Source organism: Neomonachus schauinslandi, chromosome 10 (genome assembly GCF_002201575.2).
Source record: "Neomonachus schauinslandi chromosome 10, ASM220157v2, whole genome shotgun sequence".
Classification (NCBI taxonomy): Eukaryota; Metazoa; Chordata; class Mammalia; order Carnivora; family Phocidae; genus Neomonachus; species Neomonachus schauinslandi.
Window position 1 is genome coordinate 50,272,436 of NC_058412.1, and position 21,613 is coordinate 50,294,048.

Below are 21,613 nucleotides of genomic sequence, written 5' to 3' on the forward strand. Positions count from 1 at the left end.
TAATACCTAGAGAGGGAGAAATCAGACAACATCTTGATTGAGTGCTCAAAATTAATACCACCAAGGAGAGACAAATGAACAGTGTATACCTCCAGACGGGATCCCCTGAGGAGTATACAGCAGCATTGAGGGAGAATTCTGGCCAGAAATGCAGGTGTTAAATCTTATTATGAGAAAGCACTAGAAAAAAAGCAAAACTGAGTGGGGAAAAGGAGGCAGAGGACTCTATTCTTCAAAAATGTCAATATAAGAAAGGCTGTGGAAATAGTCCAGATTAAAGAAGACTCAACAGACAACTAAATGTAATACCTCGTCCTAAGCGATATGATAGAATGGAGCAAAACCAAAACCAAAGTCTCTATACAGGACATTATTGGCTCAATTTCTAAAATTAGAATATGGCCTGTATCAGTATTAAATTTACTGCAGTTGAAAACTACTGTGGTTATGCAAGAGAATATCCCTAATTCTTAGGAATGCTGAAGTATTTGGGAATAAAGGGCCATGGTACATGCAGTTTACTCTCAAGGGACTCAGAAAAGAAAGATCTTGTGTGCCCATGTGTGTAAAGAGAGAAAGAGCACTCGAAGGCTGGAGCATATGGTGTGAAATGTTGATGATGGATGTGGGAGGAAGGCATACGATGTTCTTTATTCTATGCTTATTCTTGCAACCTTGTGATAAGTTTGGAATTATTTCCAAATGAAAAATCTTACAATTAAAAAGAATGGGATCATTAGTGATGACCGAATGTTTTGCATCGCTGAGAGAGACATCACTGAGCTCTAACAAGGCCATTGTATGTGGAGATCCAGGCTGGGATCCATCCAAGTGCACGTCAGTCTGGAATCATAGTGCTGTGTCGATCAAGAGGCCTGTTGGGTCTCCTGGCCTCCTAACACTGTTCCGTGGAATCCAGTGGAACCGTGCCCCGTGCAGCCAACTTGGTTTAAGTACTCCGCCAGACTCTAGTCTATGCCCATCTCTCTCAGAGGAGGCCATAAGATTTAGGCAGTGGCCCCTGAAAGGACCGTGGAAAGCAACACAGACCCAGAGTGTGATGGACAGGCTCGGACTGGTTGAGCTTAATAGAGTTGTGTAGGTTTCGTGCCCAGAGTGGATCAATTAAGTAGTTTGTCATCCCAGAGCTTTTAGGCTCAGTACTGGCCTTGAGAGACTTGGGCGGGAAGATAAAAATAGAAAACTGTGGAGCTAAATCATGAACTACTCTCCACACCCCATTGGTGATTTGCCCAGGTGTCAGCAGCCAGAAGGACATGGCATTCTTTGCAATAAATCAGAAAATACGGATACCATTCATTCCATCACAGAAATTAGGAATTGATTAATAGAGAAGGTAGTTTCATCAAATGTCTGTGTGTGTGTGTGTGTGTGTGTGTGTGTGTGTGTGTGTGTACACACCTGAAAATACCTAAAATAACTTTCAGGAAATTGGGTTTTCCGAATTTTCCACTTCAACTTGTTATTCATCCACTTTTTTTGTATTCGCTCCCTAGTGTGCAGACAATGACAGGCTCCCCCGGGTTTTTCACCTTTTTCTGAAAAGAAATTTTAATTAAGAGAATGCTATCTTTTTTCATAGTTTTTTCCTGGGATTTGAGGGAAAAGCATAATTGTGTTTGTAAAGCACAGTAGTGGGAGGACTGCAGAGCCAGGGACACCGAGTGTCTGTCGCGCTCCTAGGAGCAGGTAAAGAGGACTGTCCCGTGTGGTCTTTGGGCACCACAGTGAGAGTGGGAAGTCAGGGACAATTCTCTCCTCAAGCAGAGCTCTGTGAGGCCTGGGGGCAGTGAAGGGATGTGGTCGAAGCCCTTTCACTTGCCAACTGAAATAGGCCTGACCCGAAAGAGGCCTGAGAGGGCCCTTTGGGGCCAGGCCAGCCTAGACCAACCGACATGTGTGCCCATCTCTCTCCCTGTCTCCCCTCATCTTTGACACCCCTTTCTTGGCTGAGGGGATAGGGGCTTTTCTCAGTTTTAGGCTCGGGACGTCAGCCAATTCCTGTCCTGCCTGAGGAGGTTTATAACAACTATTCTAAAAGAATGATTGGAAGAGGAGGCTTGGCCAAGCAGGGCAAGGCCCACAGTGCCTGTTTGCCCAGCTGCACGGTGAAGACAGATAGGGGAGGAAGCTGTGCCTAGAGCCCAGGCTCTGGCATTGGATTTGCCTCTAGGCCTCTCTGGTCTTTGTTCTGCACAGAGAGACGCCTTCATCAACAGTTACCTCTTGGAAAGGGAGAAGTAGGGACATATCTTGAGTCCCAAAAGCCTTTACATGTATCTCATTGCTAAAAGGACTGCTTAGGGGGCCCTCCTCCTGTGCAGCAATGTGAGTACGGGACTTTACCCCCTCTAGAAGCTTACAGAGGGGAGCCAACAGTTTCCCTTTCATCACTCCTACCTTTGAAATGCCTGGATTTCTTTTTTAGTTTTACTCAGTTACAGTTTTTTTGTTTTATTTTTTTTTAAGATTTTATTTATTTATTTGAGAGAGAGCATGAGAGGGGAGAGGGTGAGAGGAAGAAGCAGACTCCCCACTGAGTGGGGAGCCCGATGTGGGACTCGATCCTGGGACTCCAGGATCCTGACCTGAGCTGAAGGCAGTCGCTTAACCAACTGAGCCACCCAGGCACCCTCAGTTACAGTTTTTAAATATTTGTTAGGGTGAGGGTGAAAACCTGAGGCTAAACCCAGCTGGGAACCAAAGCCTTTGACAGAATTTATTTAAGTTTCTCTAAATCAGAATCTCCCCCAGACTCAGAACTCAGTTTACCCTCAGAGTGCTCTCATTATCTTCTTAGACCCATCTAGTTGTTGGCACTCCTAACTCCGTGGCATTCCTCTTGAACACTCCTGATCCCAGTGCTGGGCTCTGGGCCCTCAACCACGGACTAAGCCCATTTTTCAGTCCTGACCTACCGTGGCCCTAGTTTTCATCTACTGAGCCAGTGTCCACATAGGTGCCACACAGATTGCCTCACGTAATTCTACGTGATCCATTCATGCCATAGTTCCATGTTTCTGTGTTGTCTCTGTGTCCTGTTTACATACTATAGGCATGTGTATATGTCTATCTGTAAAGGAAAAACTCAGTTCTTTGTGTTCTACGTAGGGAAAAACTCAGTTCTTCCCTACTGTGTTTCTCCTCCGAGTCTCCTTTACTACCCTCATGAAACATTTCATTTCTGACACTTCTGGTCACCAAATGCGTGGACGTTGTTCCCCTAGTCAAGCAGTTCCCTGCGACACCAGCTGGATGTCCTACAGTTTGACTCAATTCTGACACTGTTTACCCGCAGACAGCGTCAGACCCCACAGGTTAAAGGCTCAGTTCTATAAGACCCTCCCCCCAATTGAGACACAAGCCACCTGGTTGTCAATCTGGGCTTCTGACCAACTGCTGTAGATGGGAGATTGCCTTGACCTCCTCCTCAGGTTTGCTAAATTGCTGGAACAGCTCCCAGAACTCAGGAAATATCTTGCTTACTAGATCACAGGTTTATTGGAAAAGGCCATAACTCAGGAGCCTCCAGGTGGAAGAGATGTATGAGGCAAGGTCTAGGGGAAAGGGTGTGAAGGAGCTTCCGTGCTCTAAGCATGCCACTCTCCAAATCTCCACGTGTTCACCAACCCAGAAGCTCTCCAAACCCCATACTTTAGGGATTTTATGGAAACTTCACCACCTGGGCATGATGGATCATGAGGCCTATTTTCAGCTTTTCTGCCTTCTCAAGAGAATAGGTGGTGGGGCTGAAAATTCCAAGTTTCTAATCATGGCTTGATCTTTCCAGTCAGTGACCAGCCTTATCCGGGAGCCCACCCAGGGTCGCCTCGTTAGAACAAAAGACACTCCTGCCACCTGGGAAATCACACGGGTTTGAGGAGGTCTGTGTCAAGAACAGAGGTCAAAGGCTGATATTAGGACAAGAGATGCTCCTAGTATTCTTATCACTTAGGAAATTACAAGGGTTTTAGGAGCTCTATGCCAGTAACCAGGGCCAGAGACCAATATATATATATGTGTGTATATATATATATATTTTTTTTTTTTCTCAGTATATCTCAGGGTATCAACTGAGTAACTTGGACAAAGTCAATGCAGCAAGTCATGAAACTGGTTCTTGAGCCCTCACCTTTTAACCTCAAAGGTTATACAGTACATATGTGCCACTGGACTGTAGCCACCTTCATTTGTTCATTGTTGACTTCTGAGCTCCTGGAATGGTGCTTGGCACATGGAAGGCATTTGATAAGTATTTATTAAATTAATAAGTGACCGGTTATTATGACAGTCTTGTGTTTTGCTTCAGTCTCAGGCCCACCCCTGAGAGCTAAATGTTGGCCTATAGTCTTAGCAGCATCACAGTGCTTATGGCCGAGACGACTCGGCCTTCTACTGATTACTCATTTATTTTCGTAGTTGCATTCCAGTCTTTAGCCATTCTTTCTCTTACTACATTTTAATTTTTTATTTATCAAATCTACCGTTAGCTGGCAGTGAAGGATGTCAGGGGTTTTCTGAGATCCTGGTTTGTCTTGTCTGATTGATCCCTGGGGTGGGGTTTGAATATTTTACAGCTTTTGGATCTCTTCATCCAGTGGGACTGGTCAACCTACCTTGCTGACTATGGTCAGCCCAACTGCAAGTACCTGCGAGTGAACCCAGTGACCGCTCTGACCCTGCTTGAGAAGTGAGTACCCAGTCCGGTGGTCTCTGTTGGGAGGTGGGGATCGGGGTCGGGGACGATTTTCTCTTTGCCAGTACCTTCCAAAGATAGCAGAGAGGCCCTGTTCTTGAAGTTGCTGTAAGTGCTACCAGTAGTCTCCACCACTGGATTGGGCAGGCTGACGTTCTTCTTGTAGCGTCTTAGTTCCTGAGCCCCAAGAAGCTAAGCCCAGTTTGGGTCAGGTGGACTCTGGCATTTACCTTGGAGCTGAATGGGGCAACATCTCTTTAACTAGAGATGACAAGAGAAGAAAGGAAGATGCCTTAAGTTTGGGTTCAGGCCGCCTGGTGAATAGAGTGAGACTGGCCCCAATCATCTGGGGACAATGGGCAGAAGAGCCCCATGGAAGATGGCTTCTGTGGTTTCTAGCAGACAAGTTTCCGGAATTCCAGAAACCTTCTACCAGCACCCCCTCCCACTCCCTGCCAGATTGAGCCTTGTTGTGCCAACTGTCCCAAGAAAGCTGTGTTGGACAAGGTGTCTCATTCTTGCTTTGGGCAGTCACTGGCCAGCAGAGGTGCCACCACGGAGATTGGGTTAGCCAGCTCCGGAACGTCTCCCGGCTAACCAGTATATCACCCAGATGCTGGGATCTGGTGTGCAGCCTAGCTCCGGCTTTTCCTAACCTAGTTGAGAGCTGGCAGGCCAGAGACCAAGATCCATGTAGAAGGGAAGCTTTTTCTTGTCATCACACTAGTTAACTGCCAGCTTCTTGGAAGAGTACCCTGCATCTAAACAGTACAGCAAGGACATATATGGCCATATGTGAACTTGGATACCACGGATCAGCGTCTAGGAGGTCAGAGTGGAACCTTAAGCAGTAGGAAAGGCTCCCTACTATGCAATTAAAAGGGGGAAAGAGGAGGAGATGGGAAGTAGGCAAGAGCAGGATGCAGAGGAATGTGTTTGGAGCCAAGAAACTAAGAGCCCAGGGTGTGACTTTCTCCAGACCAAGCCAGACTGATATTTCCATTTTGTTTCCCATTGATTCTCTCTCCCAATGACCTTCCTCCTTAGGATCTCTAGAGAGTAAGTATATTATTCAGCTGGGCCTTTTCCATCACTTTGAGGCAAGTCCTTCTGGTTTCCTCACTGACACTAATGACTACACTAAATCCTTACCCTGTGAGTTGTCTCCACCCTGACATACTAATCTACTAAACTAGCCTGGTGCCAACTGGCTGGCTGTCTTCTCTCTCCTTGGTCCTTCGAGTGACCCTTGGCATACCAATTCCTATGGGGCTGGAGGTGGTGGCAGGGAATTTTTTCCCTACTGGTGCTCAGCTTCCTGGAACACTCTATACTCTTGCTAGTGCAAAGCTTGACACTCAGCCCTGACAGAAGGGAGCTCCTCAGCAGTCTCCCCCACCTCCTGGTGGTGAAGCCCATGGCGTTAAGATCTGGAATCTATGTCTCCCGGGGGGAAACTTTTTATTAGAGACAAGGCCTAATCCCAGCTGAAATGAGGGTTGGGCCTTTCAGTTGGTGTTTAGATGTCGTATTCACTATGTGTCCAAATGGGCTGTGGGATTCCCTTCCGGTTCCTTCTCTCAACATTCCTTTACTTGTCTATTCCTAAGAATCTCTAGATCTAAGAGATATTGCCTCATCCACTTTCTGTGTATCAACAATAGGCTAAAATAATAAGCCTCTCTGTAGCATTCTGGAGGCCTAACAGTAACAAAGCCATGTGCTTATCCCCAGCAATCAGCAGGGTTTAAAAGCTTCCTCCCAAACACAGTAGGGGCAAAGGCCACCCAGATCACTAAAATCCCTACTTCCCAGCCTCATAGGAATCAGTCCCTTTAGCTGACCCTTTCCTGCTTTCGCCCCAGCCAGATCTACCACCAGAGCTTGACAATCTCTCCTTTTCAACCTGGTGCTTCTTGGCAGAGTGAGACATGAGAAGACCCAAAGACCTGCTGAGAACATTCAGGAAAGAGAAGAGGCACCAGTGTCACTGAGAGGTGGCCATAGCCAAAGAATAGCAGGATCCCAGGCTTACAGAATGAGAGGGGACAAGGGGAGGGAACCCCCTTTGGTTTGGGAGCATCCCAGGACACAAACCAGCATGCTGCCATCAGCCATCAGGGCACTTGAGTTTATCTTTTGAGTAATCCCAACTCCAGGCCTTAATGGCCAAGAACTCCTAGCCTCTGAGGTTCAGGGACTACCTTCTTCCTCCCTTTCTCCTACCTTATTGGGGAGCTTCCTTATGGGAGCTGAAAGCCAACTCTGGCTCCCCGTCTCTGGGCGGATTCAAGGAGTCATGAAATTCATGATCACATAAGATGTTAAAATGAACACCTTCTACGTGTGGGGAGTGTTTTTTCTTCCTTCTTTCTGTCTGTCTTTCTTGTTTTGTGTTGTTTTTGTTTAGATTCATAGCATTTTCAGCAAAGGAAAAGGAGTCCTTCTCTGGGATAAATAATCTAAAGCCAGGCCAGTTCCACAAACATTATTGTGCAATTCATGTGTAAGGGACCAAATACAGTAATCATCATAGCCTTGAGGACCCATGTGCTTTCTTTTCAACCAGCCTCTGTCACCTCTCCTTCTTCCTCACCTCCCAAGCACAGTCCTGCACATACGAGTAGTTGTACCTTATACTCAGAGTTCTGAATTCGCTTGAGTAATTCCAGCCTGAAGGCCCTTAAGCTCAGATCTGTGAAAAAAAGTCACAACTCATTTGTGGCATCAGTGTCGGCCCCCACCACACAGCTTTGGTGCTCATCAGCATCTCCTGGCCTTGTGAATATAAATGCCCTTGTGGCATCTCTAGCCTTTTAACCCATTGGCCTCACATCTGCCCCTCTGCACAAGGGCCACCCCACAGGAAAAAAATGGGCCAGGATTGGCCGAAGGCCCCTGGGGGGTATACCTGGGGGTAGATTACCAGGGTTACCAGGTTCCTTCCCCTCCTTCTTCTGACCTGTCTCCATGCAGCCCAGGGAGCTGTGGAGCCAGAGAGCCAGCCCAGCTCCTGGGGGATGGTGGTGAAGACCACCTATGCCTACCCCAAGGAGAAATTGGTCTGGGCAGTGTTCTTAATGCTCTAACACTGGAACTAGCTGTGGGTTGGAGGTCCATTGTGCAGAGACTGAGACCAGAGGTCACAGTCAGATGTCAGCTGTCAGAGGTTGTGGACTCTCTGCAGGGGTTAGCACATTCCCACATTCTATCACAATGGCTTACTCAGACTTGGGCGTTTCTGTGAAACCACAGCCTGGTCTTGACTTTATCCATGCTTCCTGGTTAGGTCTTTCCATCTGGCCACGACCATTGGCCAGAATTTCCCATGGTTTGCGCTCTAGGAATATGCCATCTCTGGAGCTTTAGCAAGACCTGGTAATAGAAAGCTCTGTGAAGGTCAAAGATCTGAGGATATGGACAGCCCTCGAGTTCTCAGGGGCTTCTCTTGCCTGAAGTTCTGGCTCATCGAGTGAAAGGATGGTCCATCTGCTCTCCCTCTGCACCATGCACTCAGCCACCTCACTGCCTCTGGGTCCTTACTCTGAGACAAAAGAAATCAGTCAGGCCCTTCGTTTTGTTAGGGATGGAACAGAGGAATTGGCCAGTGAAGTTTAGAACTATACGTTATTCATCTCCTCTTAGAATTGCTAGTCGAGAGTTTTTTCCTGCTTTATCTTTCAAACACCAGCTCTAAGGTCCCAGCAGGATTTCATAAGCTCAGGATATGATAAGTGGATCCTAGATCTAGATATTCTGTAAGAGCCCTTGACCATCAGGGCTTTAACATGCCCCAGATACCTATAGCAGGTGCATACCTGGAGATAGAAGGGAAGGAAAGAGGTAGGGTGGGTATGGATGATCAGGGGATTGGTCCCTCCATAGCTGGCTTTTGACTATTTTCCAAAGGTGACTGAGGTTGGGAGGGCTGTGGGTGCCAGCAGGACAGCTTCCTGAATAGTAGGTAGGTATGGGCCTGACGATGGAAATATTCTGGACTCTCTCAACACTGGGTAGAGGTGAAGATGCATGGCGCCATCCTACCTCCCACCCGTTCTCCTTCCACCATTGTCTCCTCAAACACTTTGCTCTTCTTCTTTCCTTCTCTGTTTAGGATGAAGGACACTAGCCGCAAGAACAACATGTTTGCACAGTTTCGGAAAAATGAGCGAGACAAGCAGAAATTGATCGACACTGTGGCCAAGCAGCTCCGGGGACTCATCACCAGCCACCACTCGTGAAGGCTGGCCTCAGGCCCGCAGCGGCTGCTCACCACAGCCCCAGAGGCTGGGACCCAGCCCCGGCTGGCCCTGCATTCGTGCATTCTTCTTCAAAGAGAGCAAATGTATTTTTTTAATAACCTGTGTACAGTATTCACATAACCTTTCCCTATAGTAAAAGAGGCACAAGAAGAAGCAAGTACGTGAGGTGTTGCTAGGCTGGGACTCAGGGGAAGTCATACTGTACTCTGTGTTAGCCTAGAGATGGGAGTCTCACCAGTCCCAGGATGATGCCCCACCTTTCACTGCGGCTCTAGAGCCTAGGTCTGGGGCTCAGGAATGACACAAACAAAATGGGTCCTTGGCACTGGGAGGTAAGGTGAGTAGGCGAAAAGATAATAAAGAATATCCTGTTCACTCCCGGGCGCCCCATTCACCACACAGGTGAGGTTGGTTCTTCCTGATGCATGGAGAGGACCTGGAAAACGTTACTGTTTAGTGTATGAGAGACCAGCACACAGCTCTGGAGGTTCGGATCTCCTCAGTCCACCAATGTTCATTGGCTGGGGAGCAAGCATGGTGTGTGGCCAGATGACAGCTTCACTCCAGTCCTCCAAGGGTGGCAGTTTCTTTAGCCCAGGTCTGACCCAGTGCTTTTATTGCTGATTTTTCTGGGGCAAGATAGAGCTGAATATAGTGGTGATAATTGAACCCCATGACTAACTGCAGGTTGCTCCACGCCGGGAGGAGTTTTATTAGCTCTTGAAAGCCAGTGTGAATGGAATTGGAGCCTCGGTCCCTTCCCTGTTCATCTCATCGTCTTCTTTCAGGGTCAGGGCACTTGGTTCAGAGCGTAGATCAACAGTTATTTCCGTAGATCTTCACAGAGAGTCTCGGACTTGGCCTCCTTCAGTAGTGTCATTGGGATAAGTCAGATTCCAGAAGCCTGAAAATGGCCCTTTCTTTACCCTTAGGTAAAACCTGAAGGTTACTGGGGAGTGCTCCTTGTGTTTGAAAACCAGCTCTCTGGCCACCATCTTTAAAAGAAACATTACCAGCTCTGCACGATGGGGGTAGCCGCAGCTGGACAGGTTGCCTGTTGGGAGGGAGCCACTGCCACCATGAGGTGGACAGGGCCAACTGTGGCTAGTGCTTTGTTGCCTCTGGCCCAGCGGTCCCTTCCTGAGTCATGTCCTAGATGTGAAGCTCTTCTTACTCAAGCCCAAGCCTTCCATCCTCTTCTCAGATCCCCATAGCTCTCCTTTGGCCTCATCTGAGAAAGGTTGTCTATAATCCCAGGGAGCCTGCACTAGCTGGCTTGGCAGCTGTGTCCGCTATCGCACATGGGCTCCTGATGCTTGGTGCAAGGGCTTTGCCATGAGGTCAGTCAGAGGAGCCTGCACTTTAAGACTCCTCAGGAAGGTGCTCCTGTGGCTACCGGCAAGCGTCTAATTGTGCATCACCAAACAATGACAAATGAGCCACACAGGCATTTCCAGCTTGGATTAATGGGAGGAGAGACTCATCAAACAGAATTCTTCACTACCTTCGTCAGCTACTGAGTTGCTTCTGGGAAGGGCAGTGCTTCCTTTTTCATTCCCCACCCCGATCCCCCCGAATCCCATCCCAACTTGCAAACCAAGGGGAAGAGATTACACACACAGACATGAGCCTTCCCCCAAGCTGGAGAGGGCAGGCTGTGTGGAAGCTCTGGAGAAGCTTTCTAAGGCTTACCTTGAGGCCTAGGTGCTTGGCCCAGGGTCTCAGGATGAGGGTCGGGGATGAATGCTGCCACCCAGAATTGCAAAAGGCAAGGGAAGGCAGGAAGCCATGGGAATGACACCCCAGATGCCATCGCCCGAGCCCTGGGTTCAATTGAAAGAGAGCAAGAAATGATTACATTAACCTGAAGTCCTGTTGCTTAAGAAGGGCCCAACACACACTCCTTCAACAGTCCTCCGTTTGGAGCAAGATCCTTTCAGCTTGGAGAGCTGAGACGGGGACATGGGATGGAGAGAACCTTAAGCATGGCACAGTTTTTGTCTTTTCCGAGTCATCATTGCTGGTCTGGTCTCAGGCCCATACCCTGGAAAGACTGCCATAGAGGAGAAGTGAACAGGGTGGAGGAACGGGGGATTCCTGTGCACCTCGTACACAAAAGTCCCTCTAAAGAACACACTTACCCAAGCTCAAGCCTCATAGGGGAGGACCCTTTGGTGGATCTCTTCCCTCTCGGTCTGCCATCTGTCTTCTCTGATGAAACCAATATGCTGCTACTGAGTTGTCTCTAGAGACACACTCTTGTTGGGCAAGGGAAGGTCAAAACACGGGACGGCAATGTCCAAGTTGTTTGAATTGCGCAAAGTCGGATTTTTGAGTCTTGTCTCTATGCCTCTAGCTGGTGCAGCCCTTGAGAGGACTTGTGCACATGCGCCCATGCCCCTCAGACTCCTAAGACCTGGCCTCAGATGCCCAGAGATGTGGAAGTGCCCCGGCAGGCCTCAGCAGGAGAGCAAGAACAGCAGTGGCTAGAAGGCTGCAAGCCTTGGAGTTAGTGTGACGCTTAGCCAAGTTCTTGGGGAAACCAGGTCCATGTTTCTGAAGGGCCCTTCTGGTTTGGGCCCCTAGTAGGTTTCAGCAGTAGGGTAGACAGCTTGTATAGTTTTAACATTCACAGGAAATCTCTTTGGACTGTGAATGAAGCTGTTAGGGGTGGGGAAGAACAGGACCTGGAAATTGGAACCAGCAGAGTCCCTGTTGACAAAAGGAGTGTCCAGCTTCCAAGGAGTGCTCCCCAGTGTTTCCACTGCATACCACGCCCAACAGTCTCTCGGGCCTCAAAGCCAGCCTAGCTTCATTGCACACTTGACAAGTGCTTGCTCAGCAAGCCCCAGACCCAGGGCCCTCTCTCTCTCCAAGATCGCCAATGGCCATGACCTTCCTCATAAAGCCTCTCCACACTCCCTGGGGCCTGCTACAGAGCTCCCCCTCCCTTCACCTCCCTTCTCTCAGGACTCTGTTCCTGGCTGCTTCAACTGCCTCTTTTTTTTTCTTTGCCTGCGTTCGCAATTACTTTTCACTAATGTGTTGGAAATGGCCTTTTTATTTTGCACAAATAGTTGCACATTTATGGAGGAAATTTAGGAGAGTCCATTTTTAACTCTAAAGGGAACTTTTTTCTTTAAGACTCACTCATAAAGCTACTGATGCAGATGGGCCTCGTGGTTAGTGGGAACCTCCTGTGTGGAAAGAGCATGTTTATTCCTCCTGTACGTTTTCCTCTCTCAACTGCTATTAAACAAGGGAGCCTATGTACCTGTTTCAAAAGCTACGGTGTCGTCTCATGGTTGTTTGGTTCTTCGCCCCTTTTGCACAGTGCAGCTACGGTAGGCAGCCTGGATTGCAGCCGTGGCACCTCATCGACCGAACTGAGGACTAGAGCAGGCAAAGGCCCGCTGGGGGGACAAAGCCTACCTGCCACCCAAGGCGAGGAGCCCTTGGAAACATCCCGAACCGCTGGGTTAGGTTTTCCTGCCTGTACAGTTAACACGGGTATCATCACCATCAAGAGGAGCAACTTCCGCAATGCCTGATTTATGTGGAGCAGTGGGCTAAGGAGCCTGAAGCCTCCTGTGTACTGAACACCTGCCCTGCAGCGGAAAGGCTCCTAGTCCAAATGGAAAGATGTAGCATTGTCCAGAACAAAGCCAAGTGGGGGAAGGGGAGAAGTGAGCCTATTTTAGAGCTCGGTGCGGGAGAGGGACAGGCCTCATGGCCTGCTACAGGAGTGGGTCTGGTCAGGGAAGACAGCATCGAGAAAGCGGGGTGTTGATTAGCTGGGCCTTGAAGGAATTAAATTCAGATTGTGTTAAACTATGGGAGCATCTTAGGTGCAGACCACGTTAGAGTGAAAAGTTGGCCGGATTCTGGCACGTGCTGGGAGGCTTAGTGCCGAGCCCCGGGGGGCACGCCTGGAACCACGGGGAATAAGGCCAGAAATGTTGTGACAGCACCCACTGCGCTTAACCCCTCAGCTGGCACAGAAGCCATGAGAAGAGGATGGAAAGAATTTCTTCAGTAACAAGTCTGACTACTGCACTCAGGTGTCAGTCCCTGCTGTGCCACTTACTAGCCGGCTGACCTTGACCAATTCCCTCCCTAAATCTCCCAGTCCTCAACAGTGGCACAGAATAGTAGTCCTCATTTACAGCGTTGATGGTAGCGAGGGCTCTCTCTCCAGCTCCTATATGTGAACTGGATACTGCCTGGGTCAGAGTAGAGCCAGTCCTTCAGGTGGAATCTCCTTGTCACCACCACCTAGAACATTCTCTGCTCTCTCTTTGGTGCCAAAACTTCTACTAGAATTCAGGAGTTCTTAACCAGGGGTCCATGTCCCCTTGGACCACGTGTGTGTGGGGGGGGAGTGTCCGCATGCACATGTGTGCACCAGCTTGCATTCACCTGTTTTTCTGGGTAGAAAGTACATGGCTTTCATCAGTGTCTAGGAGAGATTCAGGACTAAAATACTGAATGATAACCAAATCTCTTTGGAAGCACACATCTCCCGAGGGAAAGCTAGAAGCTCTGAGCAGTTACCTCCTCTCCTTGCCTCCTGTGGTTCTGGCAGATTTTTCACTACCTACAGCTTGGCCACCCACCATTTCCAGGAGTCCCCCCCCCCCCCATGATCCCCAGGTCATACCTAAAAACCAGTAGAGTCACCATTCCGAGCTTTCTCTACCCAGCCAGGTTAGGGTACTGAGGTGGGCCCGAGGACCCTGCATTCCTGAGAATAGAGACTTACAGCTGGTTGGGGAGAAGGCAAACCAGAGGGCCCAATACAGACACATGAGCCTGCAAAGCCAAACTGAACCTGACTCACCCCACAGAACATTCTCCATAGCTTCTGAGCACTGACTGGTGCAGGGGCTCACCCAAGGCCTTATCCAGAGAGAATAGCAGCCCTTGCGGGGTGCCCGGAGCAGGGTGAGAGGTGGGGGACCGGGACGGATGTGAAGCAGTCATCAGCTTGCCCCTTTGCTCACAGCCAGGCTTATCTGCTCACCAGGTAGATGACCATGGGGACTAGCTTGTAGGAGGTAAGGGGAGGGAGAGAAAGTGCCAGACCCTTTCCTTTCCCCCAGAGGCCTCAGTGTTGAATTTAGTGGGCAGTGTTTGCCGGGAATGAGAGAGCCTCATAGCCCAAGGGACCAGAAGACAAAAGCTCTTGAGGAAGTGCAAGGAGGAGGAGGAGAGAAGTGGGGGCCTGGGCATTGTGTGGGAGAGCCACCCCTCTATCTGTTTCAATCACTGCTGGGGTTAGGGTTACCTTGCACTCGGGGCCTCAGCTGCTTTGTGGGGTCTGTGACATCAGCCCTTGTGATGGTAATGGAGGGGCCTCTCTCATGGGGGGCTCCCCGTCACCAGCCAGCCCGCATCAACTCCTAGAGAGGATTAAAGCTCCAATTCCCTCCAGGTGGGGGCAGGATATGGGCCCAGGACTGGGCCCAAGACAACAGGCCCCCCTCCCAGTCTGAACCCACTGCTAAGTGTTATCTTCCAAGCCCAGGCTATGACCTTCCTCTCTCCAAAGCTCCAGAAAAGGAATGGAATCTGAACATTGAGACGCTTTTCTGGCCCTAAACAATCCTTCCATTCTCTAGGCTCAATGATGGGTCTATTTCCTCCTGTAAATGGGTCTCGTAATCTTCAACTTTTACCTTTGCTTCTAAGGGTAATTAATTGGATCTCCCTCTTGTTCTCCCTACACACTCCCCTCTCTGTTACAAGGCTCAGGTTAAGCCGGGTGGATGGCTTTTCTTTCTATTCCGGGGAGTGCTCATTTTTAAAGCTGATGGAGTAAGGCCTTGCCCTCTCCAGTGAACCTCTACTCCAGAGAAGCCTGCTGGGGAAACACCACTTCTGTGGACCCGGGAAAGTGGCCTCTGCCCAGCTAAAGGCTTTTCAGATAGCAAGTTCTGAGCAACCATTTCACTTTTTCTTCCCAGGTATGTTTCCAAGGCTTTAGGGAAGGAGTTTTTGGGGTGTCACCCTCAGGAGCAAAGTGAAGGGTTAAGGGATGATCTGGACCCTAGAGACAAAGGGAAGCAAAGATGGGCATGGGAGAAGGATCAAAGGATCGGAGAGTTTCCTTTTTTTTCCCATGGGCTAGGAGAAATGGGAAGGCCTCAGGTGCAGGGCAGCATGAGGGCATCAGGGGGAAGGAGTGAGGGTAGACCCCATCAGGGCAGCCGGAGGAGAGGCTGCTATGGGGAGGCAGGTCACGCGGGCAGTAAGTTGAGCCCCAGAGACACTGAGGATTTCTAATAACCGTGACCTTGTCTGACACTTCGGCTCGATAACAAGCTCTTCGAAGTCAAGGGTGACCTTCTACGCCTGTCTGAATCCTTTGCAGCACTCTGCCCTGCACATGGCACCCGGGCCCTCGGGACCAAATGAGTGACACTTGGAGTAGGGACAGCCGCTACCAAGGGAGGGGGCCGGGAGAGCTGCACTCCCTGCCAGGAGGATAATCCGGTGGCTGACACTATTTAGGAAGGGTATTGAGGATAAAAAGCTAAATTTTAGTCAGTTTTGTTATGGTTTTAAAATTCTCTACAAGCATGTAGCACTCCACTCTTGCTATGCCGTGGAGTAAGGAACAGGGTGAAAACAGATTGAGTCAAGTGAGAAACCAAAGCAGCAGTCTAATTCCTGACAGGCAGGATGTGGGTCCCGGTGGTGGTGAAGGTGTGTGTACGTGGCTATGTGTATGGGCACATGGGTATCTAAAAGAATTAGGGCCTTCCCCACCCCCCACTCCCGCCCTTTCCCTGAGCCCTGATCCCATTTCCCACATGGATCACTGTTAACAGTATGATGGTGTTCTTTCTGCTCATTTGAATGTATATACCCATTCTTCACAAAAAAATACGATCGTAGTATATTACAGGTTTCTTTCCCACTTAATGTATCTTGGATGTCTTTCGTGGCAATATAATAGGATTTCTTCCTTTATGAAGCCCATGAATACTTCCATTGCATGGACGTCCCTGGAGTTTATTTAATTCTGAACTGGTGAATATCTGGGATGTTCCCAGTATTTCACTATTGTGAACAGTATTGCAAGACATTTGTGTACACCCCTGCCTTCTTGCGTAGGTACTTCTGCAGTATCAAGTTTCAGGAGTGGAATTGATTGGTTAAAGATCAAAAGTATTATAAATGTTAATAGAAATTGTGTATTACTCTTTTGAAAGTCACCCATTTACGCTCTCTCCAATAGGATGTGATAGTCTGTTTCTCTATCCTCAGCCCCATGTGATATCAGTATTTTTCATCTTTGCCAATCCTAAAAGTAAAAAATGATTTCCCTTTGTTTTCTGTACATGAATTGATAGTGAGCTGAAGCCTCCATTTGTATTAGTCATTTGTATTGCCTCTTACATGAAGCAGCTGTCCATATATTCTGCCTTTTTAAAAAAAAAAAATTAGGTTGTTTTCCTTTTCATGTTGACTTGTAGCTCTTTGTATTTTAGGGATTTTAATTATTTGTCATTTGCATTTGCAGATTTTCTCCCCAGTTTGTCTTTTGAATCTGTTCATGGTCCATATCATTTAGAACTCCTTATTCTGCAAGTAACTTAAGACCTAACTCAGAAGAGGAGATTTGTTGACTGAAAGTCCAAAGGTAGTTCAGGGTTGGTTTGATTCGACGACTAAAAAGTGTCAAGGTCCTGTTTCTTTCCTTCTGCCTGCTCTGCCTTTTACAGTAGCAAGGCTATCCTAGATTTCAGTTCCCTGCTGGTGGCTACACGGCTGTCATTCTTCCAGGGTTCACACGTCCACAGTACACTGTGCAGAAACTGACTTCCAAAGGCCCTCTGAGAAGAGTAAGACACCTGCTGACCCATAGCCTCCAATACTTAGAGCCCTCAATTGGATTACATGTCATTCTTTTTGACAAGGACCATGCCGTGGGTTCACTGCTGAGACATGGTTACTGGAACCAATCACTGTGGCAAGGGCAATGGAGTTACTCCGGTAGGTTAAAACAATCAGCTCTCACCCTGGGACTCTGGAGTAAAGAGGTGTCACTACTCACCCCCAAACAAGCCACATGGCAGCTCCACGCTGGGGAAACGGTGAAATGGTGAAAGGAATACTGAAGAGATGAGCCACAACTTTCAGCACTTGGCATTTTTTGCCATAGAAAACATTTTTCATTTTTGAAATGTCAGTTTATCAGGCTTTTCCTTTATGATGTTTAGATTTCATGTCAGACTGTCCTCTCTTCAAAATTATAAAAATATTGACCCATGTTTTCTTCTGCTAGTTCATGTTTAACATGTTAATTATTTGTCGATTTGAAGTTTACTTGGAGGTAAAGAATGTGGCAGGAGTCCAGCTTGTTTTTTTTTTCCAAATGGCTAACCAGCGTCACTGAGTGATTTGTAATTATCATCCTTATCATATATTAAATTCCCATTTATCCTTGGGCCTATTTCTGGACTTGAATTACAGTTCTGTGATCATTCTGTTTCTGAGCCATTACCAAATTATTTTAACTACCATATCTTTTGAATCTATTTGAATATCTACTAATCCCTTCCTACATCATGCTCTTTCAGATTGTTCCTGAATATTTGGATTTTTATTCTTCCATGGTAATTTTATAATTGTTTTTTCCAAGTTTCAAAAGTTCTGTTGTGATTTTGATTGGAAGCGCATTGAATGTATAACTTGCCCATAAATAGCATCTTTATAACACAGTCTGTCTGCATTGATGAAATATATCTGTCCACTTATTCGTCACATCCATATTCCTCTAACAGTTTTAACATGTTCTGCATTTGGATTCTTCACATTTCTTATCTAGTACAACCACGGAGGTTTAACATTTTCATTACTTTTGTAAATGAGATCTCTCCTTCCATATTCTACATTTTCTGTTTTACTTACAGAATACGTAAACATCTATCAGATTGGCAAAGTCCTACAGCCCCATATTAACAGATGCTGATGAGGCTATGGAGAAACGGTGGTGGGAAGATAGATTAAACGACTTTCAAAAGCAGTTTTGTGCTGCAGATTCAAATCCTTATCTGCAATTCAGAAATAAAAAATAAATAAAAAATAAACTCTCAAAACTGGAAATTCTTTCCTAATATATTTGGTGGCAAAACCTGACTTGATGTGAGACTATTTATGGTCTTTATTTATCCAACTTAATGTGGATATGTTTACTTGTCACCACAGAAAAAGTAATATATTTGATTATGGAATACTTTTCCCCAAGCCCTGCTAGAGTATGATACATGCCACGTACACCATTGTGCCTGTCTAAAATCCAAACAGTTCTTCTTCTGAAACATTTGGCCTCACAAGGTTTGAACAAGGTATCATGGGCCTCTGTCCAGTAAAGTTAAAGATACCCTAAGACTCAGCTATTCCCAAGAGAAATCTATCCACAAGGAGACCTGTATAAGATTGTTCATTCTAGTATTGTTTATAATGATGAAAGATTAGAAGTCACCTAAATGTCCACCGATGGGGGAATAGATTAATTGTGATATATTCATCTAAGAGAGACTGTACAGCAGTTGACATGAGCTACATGTGTCAACATGAACAAATCTTTTAAAATTTGTTGAATAAAAAAGCAAGAACGATAACAGCACAATACAATTTTAAATTTGAGAACATGCATGAGGATGATAAAACACCGAATTCAGTATAGTAACCATCTCCGCAGGGAGAGGGGAAAAACGAGGTCCCCCAGGGTACACAGCAGGTTTTTTGCTTTATCCATAAGTCTAATTTCTTTTTTAAAAATCTGAAATGAATATGGCCAAGGGGCGCCTGGGTGGCTCAGCCGTTAAGCGTCTGCCTTCGGCTCAGGTCATGGTCCTGGGGTCCTGGGATCGAGCCCCACATCGGGCTCCCTGCTCGGCAGGAAGTCTGCTTCTCCCTCTCCCACTCCCCCTGCTTGTGTTCCCTCTCTCGCTGTCTCTCTCTCTGTCAAATAAATAAAATCTTTAAAAAATAATAATAATATTTTCCCATGTTATTATTATTTATTTGGCTCTTCATCTTAATTTATTTATTTAAATCATTTCTTTATCTCAGTAGGGACTCACACACATGTTTTTGCACCAATTTTAGGCTATTTTCTTCTTTCTGTAATTTTTTATTGCAACATAACTCACACAACATAAAATTCAAAGCATACAGTTCAATGGATTTTTCTATACTCATACTATCACGCAACCATCCATATCTAATCTCAGAACATTTCCATCATCCCAAAAGAAATCCTGTACTTATGAGCAGTTACTCCCAATCCCCCTCTTCCCCAAATCTACTTTCTGTCCCTATTAATTTGTCTATTCTGGACATTTCATATAAATAGAATCATGTAATATGTAACGTTCAGCGTCTGGCTTCATTCACTTAGCATAATGTTTTCAAAGTTCATCCATGTATATAGCATGTATTGGTCCTTTATTCCTTTTAGGGCTGAATAATATTCCATTGTATGGATATACTACACTTCATTTATCCAATCAGGTTTGATGGACCTTTGTGTTGTTTCTACTTTTTGGCTAGTATGAGTAATGCTGCCATGACCATTGGTGGGTAAGTTTTTTTGAACATGTGTTTTCAATTCTCTGAGATACATACCTAGAAGTGGGATTGTTGAGTCATATGGTGACTCTGTGTTTAACTTTTTGAGAAATTTCCAGACTGTTTTCCAAAGTGGCTGCGTCATTTGACATTCCTACCAGCAGTGTGTAAGCGTTCACCACGGCTTGTCAACACTTGCTATTTTCTGGCTTTTGGCTTGTTTTTCTAAAATTGCCATCCTAGTGGCTATGAAGTGGTATCTCATTATAGTTTTGATGCGCATTTTTTTTTTAAGATTTTATTTATTTTAGAGAGAGCATAGGGGAGAGGGGCAGAGGAGGAGCGAGAGGGAGAGAATCTCAAGCAGATTTGGCACTGAGGCATGGAGCCTGACACGGGGCTTGATCTCACAACCCTGAGATCATGACCTGAGCGGAAACCAAGAGTTGGACGCTCAACTGACTGAGCCACCCAGGCGCCCCTTGATGTGCCTTTCCATAATGACTAGTGATGTTGAGAACCTTTCCGTGTGCTTACTGGCCATTTGTATATTGTATTTGGAGAAATGTCTATTTAAATCTTTGCTCTTTTTAAAAATTGTGTTGTCTTTTTATTGTTGTTTTTTTTTTTTAAGATTTTATTTATTTATTTATTTGAGAGAGAGAGAATGAGAGAGAGCAAGCACATGAGAGGGGGGGAGGGTCAGAGGGAGAAGCAGACTCCCCGCCAAGCAGGGAGCCCGATGCGGGACTCGATCCAGGGACTCCAGGATCATGACCTGAGCCGAAGGCAGTCGCTTAACCAACTGAGCAACCCAGGCGCCCTTTATTGTTAAGTTGTAAGAATTCTTTATAGTCTGGGTACTGGACCTTTTATCAAATACATGATTTGCAAATATTTTCTCCCATTCTGTGAATCTTTTCACTTTTTGACAGTGCCTTTTCATGGACAAAATTTCTAAATTTTGATTAAGTCTCAATTTATCTTTTGTTGTTGTTGCTTGTGCTTTTGGTGTGATCTAAGAAACTATTGCTTAATACAAAAGCATGAAGATTTATACCTTTATTTCCTCCTAAGAGTTTTATAGTTTAAGTTCTTACATTTAGGTCTTTCATCCATCTTGAGTTGATTTTTGCACGTGGTGTAAGTTAGGGGCTCAAACTCATTCTCTTATGTGTGAAGGTCTAATTGTTCCAGAATCATTCACTGAAAAGACTATTATTTTTTCCCCATTGAGTGGTCTTGGCATCCTTGTTGAAATCAAGTGACAATAGGTGTATGGGCTTGTTTCTGAACTCTTGGTTTTATTCCACTCTCAGGTCTATATGTCTATCCTTTGGACTTGTGTATTTATTTTATACTTTGGGTTATAACCCAACACCATGTTATTTATTTCTTTGCTCATGTTTGGCCATTGGAAAGTTCTTTCAGGCTGGCTCCCGTCTACCTTTGAAAAACCTACATCCTTTTATTTATTTTAACATTTCCTAGATTTATGGAACTATAAGATGCTCTAGGCTTATCTTGTACTTTTCCTGTTCCAGTCCTAGAATTAAGTAATTCTTCACGGAGCCCTAGCTCCTTTTATGGTAGAATGATATTTAGAAACCAAGATCTGGGTGCTTGGTGTGCTCATTGCTCCTGGGGTGTTGTTTATAGGCTCTCAGCAGACAGAGCTAGATACTTTATTATATAGACTAACCCATGTATACATGCATATCTATATTTGTTTCTGATCTATACATCTGTGTGTGTGTGTGTGTGTGTGTGCGCGCGCGCACGCGCACGCGCACGTGCATGCACGGTATATATATAAATGAGTTGATACAGATGTTTCAAACTCCAGTCCAGTACCACACTGGATAATTCTAACCTTTCCTTCTCTCCAGTGATGAGAACCTGCCTCCCACCATCTACCAGCCCAGCTATTTACTTATTTATTCAAGCCCACTGTACAGTTTCAGAATTGCTAAACTATCACTTCGCATTCACCTATTTTTAATTGTTTGTACTAGATTTGATCATACAGAATTTTGAAATTTAATGTAGT

The 21,613-nt window shown here is 46.3% G+C and overlaps 1 protein-coding gene across 4 annotated transcripts in view; it reads left to right on the forward strand.

Annotated features, from left to right (window-relative positions):
• Nucleotides 1-12,268, forward strand: part of EXOC6B (exocyst complex component 6B) — a 618,113-nt gene extending 605,845 nt beyond the window's left edge. For 2 of the 4 annotated variants that reach the window (XM_021699245.1, XM_044918887.1), the window contains 3 exons: nt 4,599-4,711; nt 5,765-5,776; nt 8,832-9,050. In XM_021699245.1, the coding sequence (XP_021554920.1) occupies nt 4,599-4,711; nt 5,765-5,776; nt 8,832-8,958 (252 nt within the window). In that variant the 3' untranslated portion in view covers nt 8,959-9,050. Of the gene's footprint in view, nt 1-4,598; nt 4,712-5,764; nt 5,777-8,831 lie in introns of all 4 variants that reach the window. The other 2 variants (XM_021699246.2, XM_044918888.1) reach the window with 1 other exon arrangement.
• The last annotated feature ends 9,345 nt before the right edge of the window (nt 12,269-21,613 follow it).